The sequence below is a fragment of the Castor canadensis genome, chromosome 6 (assembly GCF_047511655.1).
Source record: "Castor canadensis chromosome 6, mCasCan1.hap1v2, whole genome shotgun sequence".
Lineage (NCBI taxonomy): Eukaryota > Metazoa > Chordata > Mammalia > Rodentia > Castoridae > Castor > Castor canadensis.
This window is the reverse complement of record NC_133391.1, coordinates 11,732,327-11,750,686: the sequence shown is the minus strand read 5'-3', so window position 1 is coordinate 11,750,686 and position 18,360 is coordinate 11,732,327. Positions and strand designations below refer to the sequence as shown.

General features: G+C 45.6%; 1 protein-coding gene across 1 annotated transcript in view; it reads left to right on the top strand.

Annotated features, from left to right (window-relative positions):
- Positions 1 to 10,612: 10,612 nt before the first annotated feature.
- The window catches only part of Baz1b (bromodomain adjacent to zinc finger domain 1B), a 55,682-nt gene continuing 47,934 nt past the window's right edge, over positions 10,613 to 18,360 (top strand). The window contains exon 1 of the mRNA XM_020160866.2: positions 10,613 to 11,377. Within this exon, the coding sequence (XP_020016455.1) occupies positions 11,271 to 11,377 (107 nt within the window). The 5' untranslated portion in view covers positions 10,613 to 11,270. The remainder of the gene's footprint in view (positions 11,378 to 18,360) is intronic.

The window sequence follows — 18,360 nt, the reverse complement described above, 5'->3', positions numbered from 1 at the left end:
TTGGGCAAGACTGCATCTCAACAAGCAGCTGGGTGTGGTGACGTGTGCCTGTGATCCCAGCTACGTGGGAGGCACTAGGTAAGGGTCATGGACCAAGCAAAAGCCTGAAAATCTACCTGAAAAAGAAAAGCCAGAAAGGGGTGGGGGCCTGGCTTACCTAGCAAGCATAAGGCCATGAGTTCAAACCTCCGGATAGACTGCCTCTTGAGTAGCTAAGATTACAAGCATGGGCCACTATACTCAGCCCTTTTCTGTACTGGGGTTTGAACTCAGGTGTTCAAGGGCCTACACCTTGAGCCACTCCACCAGCCCTTTTTGGTGATGGGTTTTTTCCAAGATAGGGTCTCACAAACTTTTTCCCTGGGCTGGCTTCGAACCTCCAACCTCCTGATCTCTGCCTTCTGAGTAGCTAGGATTACAGGTGTGAGTCACTGGTGCCTGGCATTCAAATTGAATTTCTATAATTGAAAACCACTTACTGAAAACAAGTGTCAGAAAAGGTAAGCAGGAAAGAAAGGGAGTTAGTGGTAGGTAGACATTCATGGTAACTTTGGGACTAGATGCTAGAACTGGGAATGCAGAGGTCAGAAATGCCACGCCAGGAGACCAGTGGACTGGGCAGCGAGGTAGACCTTGTCAAGGAACCAGATAGAAAATAGCACTAGGCGCCAGTGGCTCATACCTGCAATCCTGGCTACCCAAGAGGCAGAGATCAGGAGGACTGAGGTTCAAAGCCAGCCTGGGCAAGTAGTTTGCGAGACCCTATCTCAAAAAAAACCTTCACCAGAAAAGGACTGGTGGAGTGGCTCAAGATGTGAGACCCTGAGTTCAAACCCCAGTACCACAAAAAGAAAGAAATGAAGGAAGGAAGCAGGGAGGAAAGAAAGAAAATAGCTTGGTAAGTGCTGGAGTAGATAGAGCCCACAGAGGAGCACGTGGGATGATGACAAAGGTGTAACAGAAACTTTTCTTTGACTTCCATTTCATCAGGCTGGCAGGGCTGGAGCATAGTTCAATTAGAGCGCTTAAGGCCCCAAGTTCAAATCCTAGTACAATCAAAAAAAGAAAAAGAAAAATTCAGGCTAGCAACCTCAACTGCCATCCTGAAATCTCCATAAGGTGTCAAAGGGTGAGAAGAAGCAAAATGGCGAAAAGTCAAGGAGTGACCACAAGTGACTCACAAATGACTTGTAATTTCCCTCCGAGTAGCAGTGGGCCTAATCTTTGTGCACATTTGAACTATTAAAGAAAACCTATCAGGTTAAATGCGGGTGATCTTTAAACAAGAGAACACAGGTGTTCCTTCCTCTGCAGGGTACAGCATCAGGTACCATCTTGGAAGCAGAAAGCAGACCTCACCAGCAATTGGACATGCCAGCACCTCTGTGTTGGCCTTCCCAGCCTCCAGAACTGTGAGAAAAGAAATTCCCATTCTTCATAGCCTCATGCATTTTGTTATAGCAGCAGAAACAAACTAAAATAGTGGATACTTTGCTCCTAAGTACTTGCTTGAGCTGCATCTCCTCAGCACTAGGACATTCCAACATAACCAGAGTATCATAACCATAAAAAATGTAACAATGAGATATTTAGTACAAATGTCCTCCATCATCTCACTGATGGACATAGAGTAGCTCCCCCGCCCCAGACTCAGGATCTGATCTAGGTGACACATTGCTTTTATGTCTCATGTCTCTTTAGTCTTGTAGAACCTTCTATGACAGGTGAGTAGAGGATGGCTTTTAAGTCACTGATAGTTTTGACGGGTTCAGGCAGTTACTTGTAGACTGTCTTATAACCTAGATTTGTCTATTTTCTTTTTCTTTTCTTTTTTTTGCGGTATTGGGACTTGAACTCGGGGCCTACAACTTGAGCCACACCCCCAGCTCTTTGTGCTTTTCTTTCTTTTTTTTTTTTGTGGTACTGGGGTTTTGAACTCAGGGTCTACACCTTGAGCCACTCCACCAGCCTTTTGTGTGTGTGTGTGATGGACTTTTTCAAGATAGGGTCTCTGGAACTATTTGCTAAGGCTGGCTTTGAACCCCAGTCCTCCTGATCTCTGCCTCCCAAGTAGCTAGGATTACAGGTGTGAGCCACTGGCCTCTGGCTTGATTTGAATTTCTAAAATTAATCTCCCTTCCTTCCCTCCCTCTCTCCATTCCTTCGTTCCTTCCCTCCCTCTCTCCCTCCTTTCTTCCTCCTTCCTTCCCTCCCTTCTTCCTTCCTCCTTTCCTCCATTTCTTTCTTTCATCCCTCTTCCCCCTCCATCCCTCCCTCCCTCTCTCTTGTTCCCTCCCTTCCTTCTTCCCTCCCTCCCTCCCTTCCCTCCTTCTTCCCTTCCTTCCCTGCCTTTCTTTTGTCTCTCCTCCCCCATCTCCCTCCCTCTGTTGCTCTCTCTTCCTTCCATCCTTTCTTTTCTGATAAACCTGGCTTTGTGCATGGCAGGCAAGTGAGGCAAATACTCTGTCCCTTGCCTATGTGCTCAGCCCCAGGTCAGTTTTTAATGCCCACACTGGCCCGGGCTTTGCTGTGGGACTCTCCATGCCTCCTGTGCCTTTCGGTAACCCCTCGTCATTTGAGCACCTCCTTACTTTGGGCACAAAATGTCACAAACTCACTTTGGACTTGGTCAGGCTGAGTCATTTTCCTAAGAGCCCTGGATAAGTTTCATGGGACTATTTCAAAGCCCAAATAAACCTAGCATTTTGCTAAGGAGGAAGGGGTTTGAGGGAAGAGGTGGAGAGATGGAGGACAGATTGTGGGGGGCTGAAAAGGTCACATCCGAGTTCGACTTCTTTGGCTTTAGGGAGCCCACCATCAGAAGCTGTGCACAGGAGGAGGATCCCATAGAGAGGAAAAAGAGGGGAGACATTGCCCATCTGATGAGTTTGCACACATTGAGAAGAGATTTGTAGCTCTGTCAGTCTGGAATGGTACTGGGAAAAAAAAAAGCTGAGTGCCAATGGCTAATGCCTGTTATCCTAGCTACTTGGGAGGCTGAGATTAATCAGGAGGCTGGCTATTCGAGGCCAACCCCAGCAAACAGTTTGTGTGAGTCCCCGTCTCCAAAATAACCAGAGCAAAATGGACTGGAGGTGTGGCTCAAGTGGTAGAGCACTTGCTGTCTAAGTGTGAACCCCTGGGTTCAAACCCCGGTCCCCCCAAAAAAAGAAAAAGAAAACAAGGCCGGCCTGAGCTATACAACTAGAGCCTGTCTCAAAGAAAAAAAAAATAAAGACTACAGTAAGACAGGAAAAACAAAAGATGCAAGGAATGTAATGAGGTTGCCACGTGTCTGTAAATTACACATAATCACAAGTTACATGCTGCATATTGATTTAACCTGTCCATATATTTAGGGGGTATGTTTGCATATGGTGTGGCATTTGTAGGGGGATATAAGAGACACCAAAATCCAGAATTCCAACAACAAATTTATTATAGATCTTACTGGATTTTATTCATGATTCATGAATCAGGGTGAACTTCATTCTACTAAGTAGACTGAGAGCTCCCACTGGGCAATAAGACAGTAGGTTTTGTAAGGCTAGAACGAGGAAACAGAATAGAAAAGAAAAGTGGAGAAGGGTTAAATAAAAAGTAGCCGGGAGCCGGTGTCATTGGTTCACGCCTATAATCCCAGCTACTCAGGAGGCAGAGATCAGGAGGATCCCACTTCAAAGCCAGCCTGGGCAAATAGTTCTCCAGACTGTATCTCAAAAAACCCTATCACAAAAAGTTGGGCTGGTGGAGTGGTTCAAGGTGAAGGCCCCAGTACCGTGAAAAAGAAAAAAAGTAGTCAGGATTAAAAAAAAAAATGAATATTCTTTCAGCTGGGCACAGGTAGCTCATGCCTGTAATCCCAGCTACTCTGGAGGCAGAGATCAGGAGGATCATGGTTCAAAGCCAGCCTAGGCAAATAGTTCACAAGACCCTATCTCAAAAATACCCAACTCAAAATAGGGCTGGTGGAGTGGCTCAAAGTATAGGTCCTCAGTTCAAGCCCCAGTACCGAAAAAAACAAAACAAAAAAAGAGGTTGAACCAGGTATGGTAGGTACACCTGTAATCTTAGCACTTTGAGGCTGAGGCAGGAAAGTGGCAGGAAAGTTTCAGGCCAGGCTGAGCTACATAGTAAGATCCTTGCTTCACTAATCTCAAGAGAAAAGAAAATAAGGGTTAAAGCAGAGGATTTCCTTACTACTCTCATAGACTGGAATTTCTTGTTTTCAGGTAAGACTGCTCTATTTTGTCACTTACCTGTTTTCTTAAAGTTTCAGTTTGATTATGTAGCATGAATGTCTCCATTTTGGCTTGGTCTGGTCTGTTGGAGCTTAGGAGATGAACTCGGTCAAAACAATGGTCCCATACCATCTTTATTTAACAGAGGGTTAAGAACTCATCTTCCATGAAAAACCGTCAACAGCTAACAATCAAAACTGGGAAACCAGGCTGGGCATGATGGTACACATCTCTAATCCCAGCTAATTTCGAGGGAGGCAGACATTAGAAGGATCATAATTTGAGGTCAACCCAGGAAAAAAGTCACTAAGGCCCCATTTCAGCCAATCAGCTGGCGTGCTCCCAGCTATACAGAGGTATAAATAAAAGGGTCAAAATCCAGGCCAACCTGGGCAAAAATGTGAGAACGTACTTGAAAAATAACATAAGAAAGGGCTGGAGGTGTGGCTTGAGTGGCAGAACACCTGCCTTCCTGCCTTGCAAGTGTGAGCTCCTGAGTTCGGACATTAGAACTGCAAAAAAAAAAAAAAAAAAAAGACTGGGCAACTAGCCAGGCATGGTGGCATATGCCTGTAATCTTAGCATCAGGATTTTGAGGCTAGCCTGAGCTACATAGTGAGAACTTGTCTAAAAAGAATAAAGTAAAATGAAACTCAGAAATGTACCTGGGGCGTAGCCCCATGATACAGTATTCGTGTTTAGCACTGGTATGACCTGGGCTTGATCCACAGTTCTGTAAAAAATAAGTAAAAAAATAAAACTGAGTAACTAAAACATCAATATATCTGTTTGGAAATATATTACTTAGAAGTAATGGAAGTGAGGCAGGATCAATTAGGGAAATTGAGGCACAGGAACTGAGAAGCAGAACTTGAGCCAGGTGCTGGTGACTCATGCCTACAATACTAACTACTTGGGAGGCAGAGATCAGGAGAATCCAGATTTGAGGCCAGCCCAGGCAAATAGTTCTCAAGAACCCATTGCAAAATAACCAGAGCAAAAAATGAACTGGAGGTTCATTTTTTCACCCAAGTGGAAGAGTGCCTGCTTTGCAAGAGTGAAGTCCTGAGTTCAAACCCCAGTCCCACCAAAAAAAAAAAAAAAAATTGGGCGCAACTGTGCCTTTCTCTTTGGTCTTACACCTCCTTCTGATCCATAGCATATTACAAGACTACTCAGTGGCCTTGTCCAGGTGATTACTATGTCTGAGAAGTGCTAGACAAGCCTATCTTTGAAGAAAAGCATTTAACTTTTATCTTGAGAAAGACAGTAGGTGAATGACTCCTTTGATTACAAAAATGCTTATGAAAGGAGAGAAACAGGCATTCATGTTGCAAACACACAGATTGAGCAAAACCGACCAATACTTAATGTCTCTGGGCCAAACTGATAATGTTTTGCAGTGTTATAGGAGTACCAGAGTGCCAAGAATGATGGGAAAGGAGCACTTAGCTAAAGGAAAGTTTAAGCTGCCCCTGCTCTGTTTTACTCAGTATAAGAACCCCAATGTTAAAACAGTTTGTTGTGTATCTTTAACACTCCCACATTTTACCTATGAAGTGTCTTTTTTTTTTTCAATACTGGGGTTTGAACTCAGCACCTTCACCTTGAGCCACTCCACCAGTCCTTTTTTGTGATATTTTTTTCAAGATAAGGTCTTGTGAACAATTTCCAAGTAGCTGGGATTTCAGGCGTGAGCCGCTGGGCCTAGCGGGAAACTGGGACCTTTTGAACAGGGTTATGATGGCATCAGTGAGGAAGGGTGCGTGACAGCACATGGCTGTGAGGGGCACAGAGCATGGCACAGGCCCTGTGACCCAGCTCAGGTTATGAAACCGAGCGGGGAGCCGCACAGGGCAGCATTCCCTGTGTCTTCTTGCGGGGAGTCAGCCCAGAGCAGGTACCTGCAAACTGCCAGCTTTAATGTCTGTCTTTTATTATTAATTTGTCCATTTAAATGGGAGAGAGGGCTGGAGGCCCCGATCAGCCCAGGAGGATTGTGGTCAGGACTGCTGGGAGCCAAGCACCCCTGTTTTCCTCCTCACACATTTGGAGAGAAAACTCACTGAATAAATAATTATGTTTTAAAAAATTCTTGAGAGTTCAGTGAATGGGGATGTGGGCTGCAACAATTGAGAAAGACGTTAAGAAGAAAATGTAAGCTAGGTGTAGTGTTTCATGCCTGTAATCCCAGCGACTCAGGAGACAGAGGCAGGAGAAAGTGTGAGTTCCAGGCCAGTCCAGGCAATATTTGCCAGATCCTATCTGAAAAATGAAATAAAAACAAAAGGGCTGAGGTCACAGCTCAAGTGGTAGAGGGCTAGACATTGTGGTACACACCTGTAATTCCAGCACACTCATGCTGAGGCAGGAAAGTAGCAAGTTCGACATGAGCCTAGGCTAAATAGTGAGACCCAGTCTCCTGAAAAAAACAGTAACAAGCAAAAAACCAATAAAACCAACAAAACAACACCCTGCTCCCCTCCCATGTAGGATTCAGATGAATGGAGAAGAATTACACTCCTGGCAGTGGGTAGGAACAAGCGCAGTGAATTCTGGAAATTGGGAGGGCATGCCAGCTGGTAGGAGCCCTAAGACTGGACAGGAAGAGTAAACTCAAAATCATGATCGTACAGGATGCTGCAGGTGGCTCACGCCTGAATCCTACCTACTTGGGAGGCTGAGATTGGGAAGATTGAGGTTTGAGGGGTCAGCCTGGACAATAGTTTTCCAGACCCCAATCTCCAAAGTAATCAGTGAAAAATGGACTGGAGGTGCGGCTGAAGGGATAGAGCGCCCGCTTTGCAAGTGCAAAGCCCTGAGTTCAAAACCTCAGTCCCACAAAAAAAAAATCAGGAAGCTGGGTATCAGTGGCTCACGCCTGTAATCCGAGCTACTCAGGAGGCAGAGATCAGGAGGATCGAGGTTCAAAATCAGCTGGAGCAAATAGTTCAAGAGACCCTATCTCAAAAAAACCCATCACAAAAAAGAGCTGGTAGAATGGTTCAAGGTATAGACCCTCAGTACAAGCTCTGGAACTTTGAAAAAAAAATCATAATTTTTGTGTGCAACTGAAATCAATGAAAGTTTCAGAGCAGGAAACTGACAGTTTCCTCTCCCCACATTTTTGTTGTTGTTGTTGTTGACATTTTCAAGATGTTAAAATCTTATGTCAATAAGCTATTGTTATTTATTTTGGCAGCACTGGGATTTGAACTCAGGGCCTCACACTTGTTAGACAGGTGCTTTACTGCTTAAGCCACTCCTCCAGCTCTTTTTTTTGTAATTTCTTTTCAAGGTAAGGTCTCTTACTATTTGCCCTGGCTGGTCTCAAACTGGAATCCTCCTGATCTCTGCCTTCTGAGTAGCTAGGATGACAGGTGTGAGTCACCAGCGCGACTAAGCTATTGCTATTTTGAACCACAGAAATGGAGGACATCTACCCAGCAAGTCATATTGAGGTTTATTATTTTCTTTCTTTCTTTTTTTTTTTTTTCTTTTTGCAGTACTGGGGTTTGAACTCAGAGCCTACACCTTGAGCCACTCCACCAGCCCTGTTTTGTGATGGGTTTTTTCAAACCCCAATCCTCCTGATCTCTGTCTCCTGAGTAACTAGGATTATAGGCATGAGCCACCAGGGCTCGGCTTATTTTCTGTATTATTATGTGATTTATATCTATGTAGCTGTATCTATAATATATAGAAAAGCTAACTGCAAAATATAGAAAAATATAAAGAGCAAAACCAACCACAATGTAAAAGTTGCTTAAACTGCTTTTGCTGAAAAGCACTGACTCCTTACTTGGGCCCGTGAATTTGATAAAAACAGGAGAAGCTTGACATCCCCGTCCCCATTTTGTACCTGTTGTTCTTTGCTATGGGCCATTCTCTCCTGTAGCCACCTTGGAATCAAAGAGGGACAGAAATGATTGATGACATCTTCATGACAAAGGACTGAAACTTCCCATAAGGAACAGTGGAGACTTGCAGGACAGACACCTCTCCAAATAAGGACAATGACCTATAGTGATGAGGCTGCGCCCTGGAGCAGGAGCCATCATGAGAACTGATGGCTCCCCTCAAGTGATGACAGTGATGACATCTTCTCAGAAATCCTTGGAGAACAAGGACTAAGATGTTGGTCAATTATGTCTCCCTCGACCACTAGAACACACCTGTGGCTGGGACTGTTTGACTATGCAGACCTTTTGTCCCCTGCCCTAATTCTTTGTCTCTTTAAAGCCAAAGTTCATGTGTGTACCCGGAAGATGGCTGAAGATGGGCTGAGTGTTCCCTCTGCTTTTTCCCACGCCTGTCCCCAGCCCTGTAATAGACCTCCCTTCCCTGCTTTTCACCGTGAATGTCTCTTTATTTCAAGCATGGGGTGAGTGAACAAATCTGACACGTGGAAGCCCAGGAGTTAGGGCCTGGGGTCCCAAAACTCCAGAGTCAATACTTGTGCCTCTGCAAGGCTTAAGCACCGTTCTTTATTTTGGGAGCCTTCTCCCGATGGGTGTTCTTGAGGCTGCAGCTGATGTGGTCCCCTCACAAAGCTCCACCCCCAGCTCCTACTTCTAGATGGCTCTCAGGGGGTCTGGAGCTCCTATGGCTGGAACCAAGGAGCCCATGCATGATTTTCCCAGCTTAGATCCGGGTTTCACCAACACTGGCATTGAATTCTAGCCCACAGCAGTCTCAAACACTGAAGTAATTATGGTGCCCAGTGTTCCTGTGCACTTAGAGGTTCGTTTGGTTTCTTTGGAACTGGAGTTTGAACTCAGGGCCTACACCTTGAGCCACTCCGCCAGGGCTGGCTTTGAACTCTGATCTTCCTGATCTCTGCCTCCTGAGTAGCTAGGATTATAGGCACGAGCCACCGGTGCCCAGCCCAGTAATTTATTTCTCAGAGTTTCCGGAGCCCCTGTTCTGCGTGAAGTCTGCTGGTGGGACTCTGCTGACAACCATCTGGTTAGCGTGCTCACCTCTGTCTGCCAGACTGCACCATCCTGTCACTTGGGCCCTGAGTGACACTGTCACCTAACTAGGTGTGACTCTAGTTCAGTCAACACACTCAGGGGCCAGGGTGACCGATTCCTATGTCACTCTCACCACTTGTGCTCTCTGCCTCCAAACCCTAAGGTTAGCCATGATGTCCAAACCTGCCCCATCTTCAGCTCTCTGCCTAGAATGTTCTTCCTTCATTTCTCTGTCTAGCCAATTCCTATCTTTTCCCAATGAAAAGCTCTGTTCTCTGAGGGGACTTCTCACTTCCCAATCCTCTTGGCTACTGAAGGAAGAAGGGAGAAAAAATCTCCTTTCTCTGGGAGGTGGTCAGAGGAGGATTCATAGAGGCGGAGCCTCTGGCCTACAAGCAACCTTCCCTAGAGTGGAAGATTATTTATTTATTGGTGCTGGGGATGAAAATCCAGGGCTTGGGTTTGCGCTTGCACAAACTAGGCAAGTGCTGTCCCACTTAACTACACTTCCAGCCTTGGATTTTCTTTTGTGTGGGTGAAACTGGGGCTTAAACTCAGGCCTTCCCACTTGCAAAGCAGGCGCTCTACTGCTTGAGCCACACCTCCAGTCCATTTGGCTCTGGGTGTTTTGGAGATGGGGTCTTGCTAGCTATTTGCCAGTGCTGGCCTTGAACCTGGATTCTCCCCATCTCAGCCTCCCGAGTAGCTAGGGTTCCAGGCGTGAGCCAAGGCGCCCTGCTGGTCGTTGTGTTTCCTAGGCAGTCCCTGCGTGTCGTTTCTGCTCAAACACTGCAGGCTGAGGGTAGCACTACTTGTTGAGTCCACGCACCCTCACTCGTCCTTTAACAGTTTTGTTGCTGTTTGGCGGTGGTGGGGTTTGAACTCAGGCCTCGGGCTTGCTAGACAGGCGCTCTATGATATATATATATATTTTGGATACAGGGTCTCGCTATGTAACCTAAGCTGGTCTTGAACTCCCAATCCTCCTGCCTCAACCACTTGGGCGCTGGGATTACAGATGTGAACCACCACACTCCTCCCTTTCTACATTTTTTTTCAAAGAAACTTGTACATTATCATTTCTAGAATCCTGATCTTGTCCTGATTCCGGACAAGGAATAAGCTAGCTTTGAGAGGAGCAAGGCTAGCGCTGACGTGGTCTTTCTGAGACTCTCTATCTGGGGAAGGTCTGGGGGTTACTTCCCGCCAACCCCTCCTGGGAGCCCGACTCCACCCGCGCATCCCCGGGCGTGGCCGAGCGCGGCGCCTTTAAGAAGGGGGCGGAGCACTGGTGGAAAGACAAAGCCCCTGGCCGCGCGCTCCCCCTCCCCCTCCGGCGCACGGACAGTGGTGCCCGGATGTCGGTGTCGCCGTCGGTGACAGATGGCGCAATGTCTGTATATGTGAGGGAGCTTTTTGGCCTGACCTCCTTAAGTTCTGGGCCTTTCGATCCCCCGCTGTCCCCCACTTTTAACTCCGCTGCAGGAGTCCCGCACGCCTGTCACCGGCGCTTACATAACGTGACCTTTCACCTCTTCAGGCTGCCCTCTGGTGCGCTGCAACCTAACTACGCGGTAGGGGCAGAGGGGCGGAACTAGGGTTCCGAGCGGCAGCTAGTTGGAGCCAATAGACTGTGACCACTGGCCAGCTCTCCGCCTATTGGAGCATTCGCCACCGGCGCCACAGGGGAGCAAGTTAGTGTGTACGCTGGACCGGCGGGGGGAGGAGGGGAATCTCCCGCCATTTTTCAATAATTTCCTCCGGTGCCGCTGAGGAGGAGTCTTGACTGCCGGCCGCGGGGATCCGTAACGAAGGTTGACCGGGGGGGTGGGGGGCGGCCGGGAGACGCCACGGTGCACGCAGGAGCTCTGTGCCCTCTATGGCGCTGGCGGGGCCGCGGCAGCAGTAAGGGACCGGAGTTCGCGCCGCCCTCTCACCCCTCCCCTCCCCCACCACCCCGGGAGCTAGGCGCTTGCTCCCGGCCGCGGGGCCCAGTGCTGAGCGGCGGGCCGGCGAGGCGCCGCGCGTCCCCGCCTGCGGCGCCGCTGCCGCGATGGCGCCGCTCCTGGGCCGCAAGCCCTTCCCGCTGGTGAAGCCGCTTCCCGGAGAGGAGCCGCTGTTCACCATCCCGCACACGCAGGAGGCCTTCCGCACCCGGGAGTATCCTTTTCGGGCCGGGCCGGGCCGGGCCGGGGGGTTCCCGGGCCGGGGCGGGCCGCGCCCGGAGCAGCTGTCAGCGCGCGGGGCAGCCGGCGGGGCCTGGACGCCGGGTCCACACGCTCTGTTTTGGGGTCCCGGGGGCGCCCCGGGCCGCTCCCCCCACTCCGGAGCCGCGCGCCTGCATCCTGTGCCCCCCCACGGTCTTCTACTTTGTCCTCAGGCCTCGCTGGCGACCATCGCGCCCCCTCCCCCCAACTTGACTTTAGGCCGTTCTTTGGTACTGCTTGATGCACGGTGTCCTTTGAGGTTCTTTTCTTTAATTGAAATAAAACCGTCCAGTTAAGTTTTTTGAAATTGTACCCGCGCGGCCTCGTGATCCGGCCGCTGCAAGTGTGGTCTGCGTGTTTCTGATCTCTGCAGGGGGAATGGTGGTTTTTTAATTCAATTTTTTTTTTAATTCCCCTCTCCAGTGGACTTTAGGCCAGGGATGAAGTGACAACGTCAGGCACCCAACCAGAAATGCATTTTCAGATTTAAGGGAGGAGGGAAGGAGGCCAGAAGCTGCCTAGAGGAGCTGATGGCTTCCCTCGGCATCCACAGGGCTGCAGTTTGAAGATTGAGATCAGTATTTGTGTTTCCGTAACCGAGGTGTATCTATAAAGTTTTTTGTTTTATTTTAGGAACATGATGTTGATGTTTTATAAGAGGAAGCTACCGCTCATCTGATCATTGTGTAGGATTTTTTGCACTAGTATCACCTCTTCGTTAAAAGTTGTAGGAGTTTTATTTGGTTTTTGTTTTTTTAAAATAGACCCCAGGCGGATCTTTTTTAAGGCGGATGTGTTAAAAGCAAAAAAAAAAAAAAAAAATTCTGAATTAAGCTTTTAAGTGTTGGTAGCTTTATCAGCCCTTTCCCTTTGAAAGGACTAGATTTTTGTAGATTCTGTCTGCTTCTGTTTGGGAGAGAGTGTCCAGGTGAGCTGTTTCATTTCTCCTTGATCTTTGCTGTAATACATTACTTTGTTGGATTATCGCGTTGTTTGAGGCAGTCTGTGAATGGTGGGTGTTCACAAAAACACAAAACATTTGGAAAATGAATCAGTGCTATAGCAGCTTTCTTGATGAAATATACCTATAGCATCCTGGAGCTGAACTGGATTTTAGCTGTGATCCAGTCAGTCCTCCTGCCTGCTTTGCCAAGTGGGCTCCAGAGAGTTGAGGTTGAAGGTCACACATTTTAAAACTGGTGAGAGTCGGGATTACAGTCCAGGGCTTTTCTACCTCATCCCTGGGAGTAAACCCCAAGAGAATATGACAAGGAGTGCTACTCACTTGCTCCATCACCTGGTTTTGCTTTGTTTTTGAGACAGGGTCTCCCTGCATAGCCTAGCTAAAATTCTCAATCCTCTTGCCTCAGTCTCCCAAGTGCTGGGATTATAGGTGTGCACTACCCTGCTAGTCTCACCTTTTATGTGTGTATTGTGGAAGATCCAAGCCAGGGCGTGACAGCCCTGGCTTTACTCTGAGGAGTAGTCCAAGCATTTTTTTTCCCCATGATGTTCATTGAGGATTAGACCAGGGCCTTGCATGTGCTGGACAACTGCTTTACCACTGAACTGCATTCCCCAACCTTTGTTTTTTTTGAGACAGGGTCTCCTTGTGTGTAGCTCAAGTTAGCCTTGAACTTGCTATGTTGTGCAAGCTGGTCTGGAACTTGATCCTCCTGAGTGCTAGGTTGCAGGTGTGTACCACCTTCACTTTTAATTTAAATGTTAGTCCACTTTATTAGATTGTGGTATAAGATTTATTTAACTGTACTGGCTACAGTATTATTTTAGCATTACCATGCTTTTTTAAGTATTCCGAAATAACAGTGGAGTAAAAATTTACTTTTGGGAGTCTGATACAGCCTTGATATGTCATTAATATTTTGAGCTGTTAATGGTCACTCACAATATTACCAGAGATTGATTCCTCGGGTCTGGTTCTAGTGGTATTTAAGAAACATGCCATAGAGGACTGGAGGAGTGGCCTGCAAAGCAAGGGTGAGGCCTTGAGTTCAAACCACTGTACTGCTAAAAAAAGAAAAAAGAAAACACGCCATAGAGAAAAGATAAATTCCAGGCGTGTAACATATACTGAGCCATGTGCACAATGACCATAGAGAACTGATTTTAGATGCTAACACAGGCTTCAAGTATCATTTAATGAAATTACTGAAATTTGATGTGAAGAGTTTGTCTTTTTTTGGTGGTGCTGGGATGGAACCCAGGGCCTATAGCATGCTAGGCAAAGTGCTCTACCACGAGCTACCTCCCTAGCCCTAAAGAGTTTTTCTTAATGGTAACAGTTGAGAACCGAAACCTGAAACATTCTTTGAAAGTATTACATATTGAGGGGAAGTTGTTTTTCTGGGACTTTCTATAAGTGGCATCACTTCGATGATGGTTTATAAACTATTGTACTGTACAGCTGGCAGGTTGGCAGAGTTCTTTATTAGGCTATTAGTGGTTTCATAGAGAACAAATTTGTTGTAACGGTTGGATAATAGCTCTATTTGCTGTATTTGAAGTATTGTCATTCCCACTTCCAAACTTATACTCACAATTTTATATATATATATATGTATAATTATTATTATTTTTGGTACTGGGACTTCTCAGGGCCATCACCTGAGCCACCACCAGCCCTTTCTTGTGAAGAGTTTTTCATAATAAGGTCTCGTAGAACTGTTTGCCCAGGGCTGGCTTCGAACTGTGATCCTCCTGATCTTTGCCTCCTGAGTAGCTAGGATTACTGGTGTGAGCCCAGCTCACACCCAGCATGATTATATTTTTAATAGGATTTGATACATTAATTTTCTTTTAATACATTCTGATTGCATGTATACTGTAGCACATTTGTGTATTTTATTGACTTAAAGCTGTGAATTGGTATATTCATGGAGGTACATCTTCATTGAACTTAGTGGAAGTTCTAAATATTGTACACTTTGAATATTTTGTTGATTGCACTTTGATTCTGGTACCTTACTTCCTAGGGCAGTAGGCAGCCAAGACACTCCATCTTAGTTGAAGGTCATTAACTTTAATTATTAGAGTCAGAGTTAATTCTTTTTTTCTTTCTGTTTTTTTAAGTCTTTTTTTTTTTTCTTTTTGAGGTGCCAGAGTTTGAACTCAGAGCATATACCTTGAGCCACTCTGCCAGCCCCTTTTTGTGATGTTTCTTTTTCCAGATATGATCCTCCTGATCTCTGCCTCTTAAGTGGTTAGGATTACAGGTGTGAGCCACCAGCTCCTGGCAAAGTCAGTTTTTTTTTTTTTTTTTTTTTTTTTTTGCGGTACTGGGGTTTAGACTTAGGGCCTCACACTTGCTAGCAAGGCAGGCGCTTTACCACTTGAGCCACTCCGCCAGCCCTGATTTGTGTTGAGTATTTTCAAGAAGGGTCTTGAGAACTATTTGCCCTGGCTGGCATTGAACCTCTATCCTCCTGATCTCTGCCTCCTGAGTAGCTAGGATTGCAGGGGTGAGGCACCAGCACCAGGCAGTCAGTTCTTGATGTGATTGACAATAGGATGATACACTGACTATTTAAATCACGATGAGGTTTAAGCAGGAACTGAAGCTACAAACAGTCTGCTGCAGATTAGCATTTTACCATGGTGCTTCCACTGTCATAGTTTTCTAAAGTTTAGGAACTAACTCGTGACATTCGTGGCATAATTACATGAGAACTTCTAGGTGGTATGATGAGAGGCTGTTAGTCATAGTCTTAATGTGGCTCTAGAGAAGAGTCCGTAGAGCCTGTTTAAGAGTTGGGTAGCTGTGGATGAGGTTCAGTTGCAGTTGCAAAACAGGATTTTACTGGACAGTTAGAATGCTGAGCTCCTAGATTGATACTTAAAATTTAATTTATTTAAGGTAAAACATTATACTATATTAGAATTGTCTTAAGTTTACTGGCAGTCTGGTCAAAAAGAGAAAAGAGGATAAAATGCATTTTTTGAGTTGGTTCTTTTTGTCATCTTTTTACCTAGCACCGTCAAGTTACAGCTATGCTTTGGTTTTTGTTTTGGGGTGCTGGGGTTTGAACTCAAGGCCTACACCTGGAACCACTCCACCAGCCCTTTTTTGTGAAGGGTTTTTTCAAGATAGGGTCTGGCGAAACTATTTCCCCTGGCTGGCTTCAAACCTGGATCCTCCTGAGCTCTCCCTTCTGAGTAGCTAGGATTACAGGCGTGAGCCACTGGCGCCCAGTGAGTTATGCTTTTTTAACCTCCCTGCTTTTCTGGGCCACTTCCTTTCCAGCTCTCAAGTACTTTATTGAAAGAAACAATCCTTGCAAGGCTAAAGAGAACAAAGCATCATATTGTGGTGAGGAGGTAGCTCTTGCAGTCATGAGAAGCAGACGCATAATGAGACAGGCTAGGATTTGAAAATATCTTATCATTTACGGCTTACACAACCTTTTGAGAATTGCTTTGACATTTTGTCTGCAGTTATATGTACAGCAGCTGCTGGAATATGAAGCCCCAATTGGCGTTTGCTCATGGAGTTGTTGTTTGAGAGTGAGGGACTTATCCTGGTAACCTAAAATCTAAAAAAGAAGCAGAGCAGCTGACTGGATAGTCTTCTCATGGGCTTTTTCTCTTTTGTTTTCTTTTTTTTTTCCCCTTTATTTTTATTGTTCAAGTAATAACCAGGACAGAATTACATAAACCAAAAATACCCGTTATTTAACAGTGGTAGGAATTTCAGTTTTAGACCTTTTTTTTTTTTTTTGCGGTACAGGGGCTTGAACTCAGGGCCTACACCTTGAGCCACTCCACCAGTCCTTTTTTGCGGTGGTTTTTTTTTGAGATGGGATCTCTTGAACTATTTGCTTGGGGCTGGCTTTGAATGGTGATGCTCCTGATCTCTGCCTCCTGAGTAGCTGGGATTACAGGTGTGAGCCACGGGCACCTGGCTAGTTTTAGACTTTTGAGATAAATTTAATTTCATTATTCAATTAAAAATTTTAAGTTAATATCGTCAGAGGACATTTGTTCTGAGATGTGCTATGTAGTAGAAGCATGATAAGCTACATGTAATTTAGAATTTCTTGTAGCCACATTTTTAAAAAAAGATCAGATGAATGAAAAATAGGGAAAACATGTTTTTCCTGTAAGAGCCAAGCCAAAGGATTAGTCACTGTGTGGCATACCTTTTCTAGCAGCAAGGAGAAAGCTGGAGGGGTCCCTTCCCAGAAAGTAGTGGGTGATGTGATACAAGCTCACATCCCTTGGGGTCCAAGCTGGGTCTCAGTGGGTGCGCTTGTCCTAAGAGGCATTCCAAGCCACATGTCAGCATGTGCACATGGAAACACTTCTATGGAAAGAAGCAGGTCGTTGGAAACTAATGCAGTCTATTGTATTTGAAGGTTCAGGGTTTGCTTCCTGGGTCAACTTATATTTGAGATCTAAAGGATGGCCAGAATTTATTTATTTATTTATTTACTTTTTTGGGAGTACTGGGGTTTGAACTCAGGGCCTCATGCTTGCTAGGCAGGCGCTCTACCACTTGAGACACTCCTCCAGTCCAAAGCCACAATATTTTCTTCTTTTTTGGGGGGTAGGGAGGGTGCAACACTGGAGTTTAAACTCAAGGCCTCTGGCTTGTTAGACAGGTACTCTACCACTTGAGCTACTCCAGCAGCTAGGATGGCCAGAATTTAGAAGAGAGGACTATATATTTGTGGCAGAGAAGGTACAATGTGTTTTTGTTTTTTGTTTTGTTTTTTGCAGTACTGGGATTTGAAGCCAGGGCCTTCACCTTGAGCCACTCCACCAGCCTTTTTTTGTGATAGTTTTTTCTCAAACTATTTGCCCAGGCCAATTTTGAGCCTCCATGCTCCTGATCTCTGCCTCCTGAGTAGCTGGGATTACAGGCATGAGCCACCAGCGCCTGGCTTGATTGCTTGTGGATTTATTTGTATTGTTTGTCTTTTCACTGATCATAATCCTGAAAAGTAAGACTATCCATATATTAAATAAGCAATGCTTATTTTTTGGGAGGTACTATTACAGGGGGAGCTAGTTAAATGCTTTTCTTCAAGCACTATAAAACTGTTACTTAAGTACAGGAATTGGCAGTCCCTCTCTAGTTGCAGTGACAGTTTGTTTTCTTGCATAGCATCTGTTGCTTTGTATAAAAGTAGATTAGAGCTGGGTGCCAGGGCTCATGCCTATAATCCCAGCTACTCAGGAGGCAGAGATCAGGAGCATTGAGGTTCAAAACCAGCCTGGGCAAATAGTTTGTGGGACCCTATCTCAAAAAAAAAAACATCACAAAAAGAGGCCCATGATTTGAATTTGAATGTGGCTGACACTGAACTCTAGTTGGGATGATGTGGAAAGTTGCCATGTGTATGGCACAAAGTATATGATAGTCTCCTCTCCGTCTCCCTCAAGAAGATGGTCTGAACAACTGGTAAATGACCTTGACAATGTAGTATTGTCAAGAGACAACATAAGGACTGGATAAACATTATATCTAAATCATGTTTAGGAGTGTGTGGTGTTTTGTTGTTGTATTGGAGTTGAACCCATGGTCTCCTTACATGCTAGGCAGATGCTCTGGTGCTGAACTAATCTCCAGCCTGGAATTTATGAACCTTAGAAGCTACAGGTATTTTCAAGGTAGGCTGGAAGGTTCTTGGTAAATGAATCACAAGTACATGCACAGTTATTAAAACTGCTGTGAGATGGTGATCATCTCATCTTAATGCGGACTGAATCTTTTTAAAAGATTTTTATTTATTATTTTATGTTTTATTATTATTGTTGCACTAGGGGTATATTGTACATTGTGACATTTACAAAAGCGCTTCCAATAATCTTAGTTAAATTCACCCCTTCCATCATTCTCCTTTACCCCCCAACATTCTTAAACTTTGTTTAAAAATTACACTAACTGCACTTAAATTCTCATTCCTTAAGACTTAG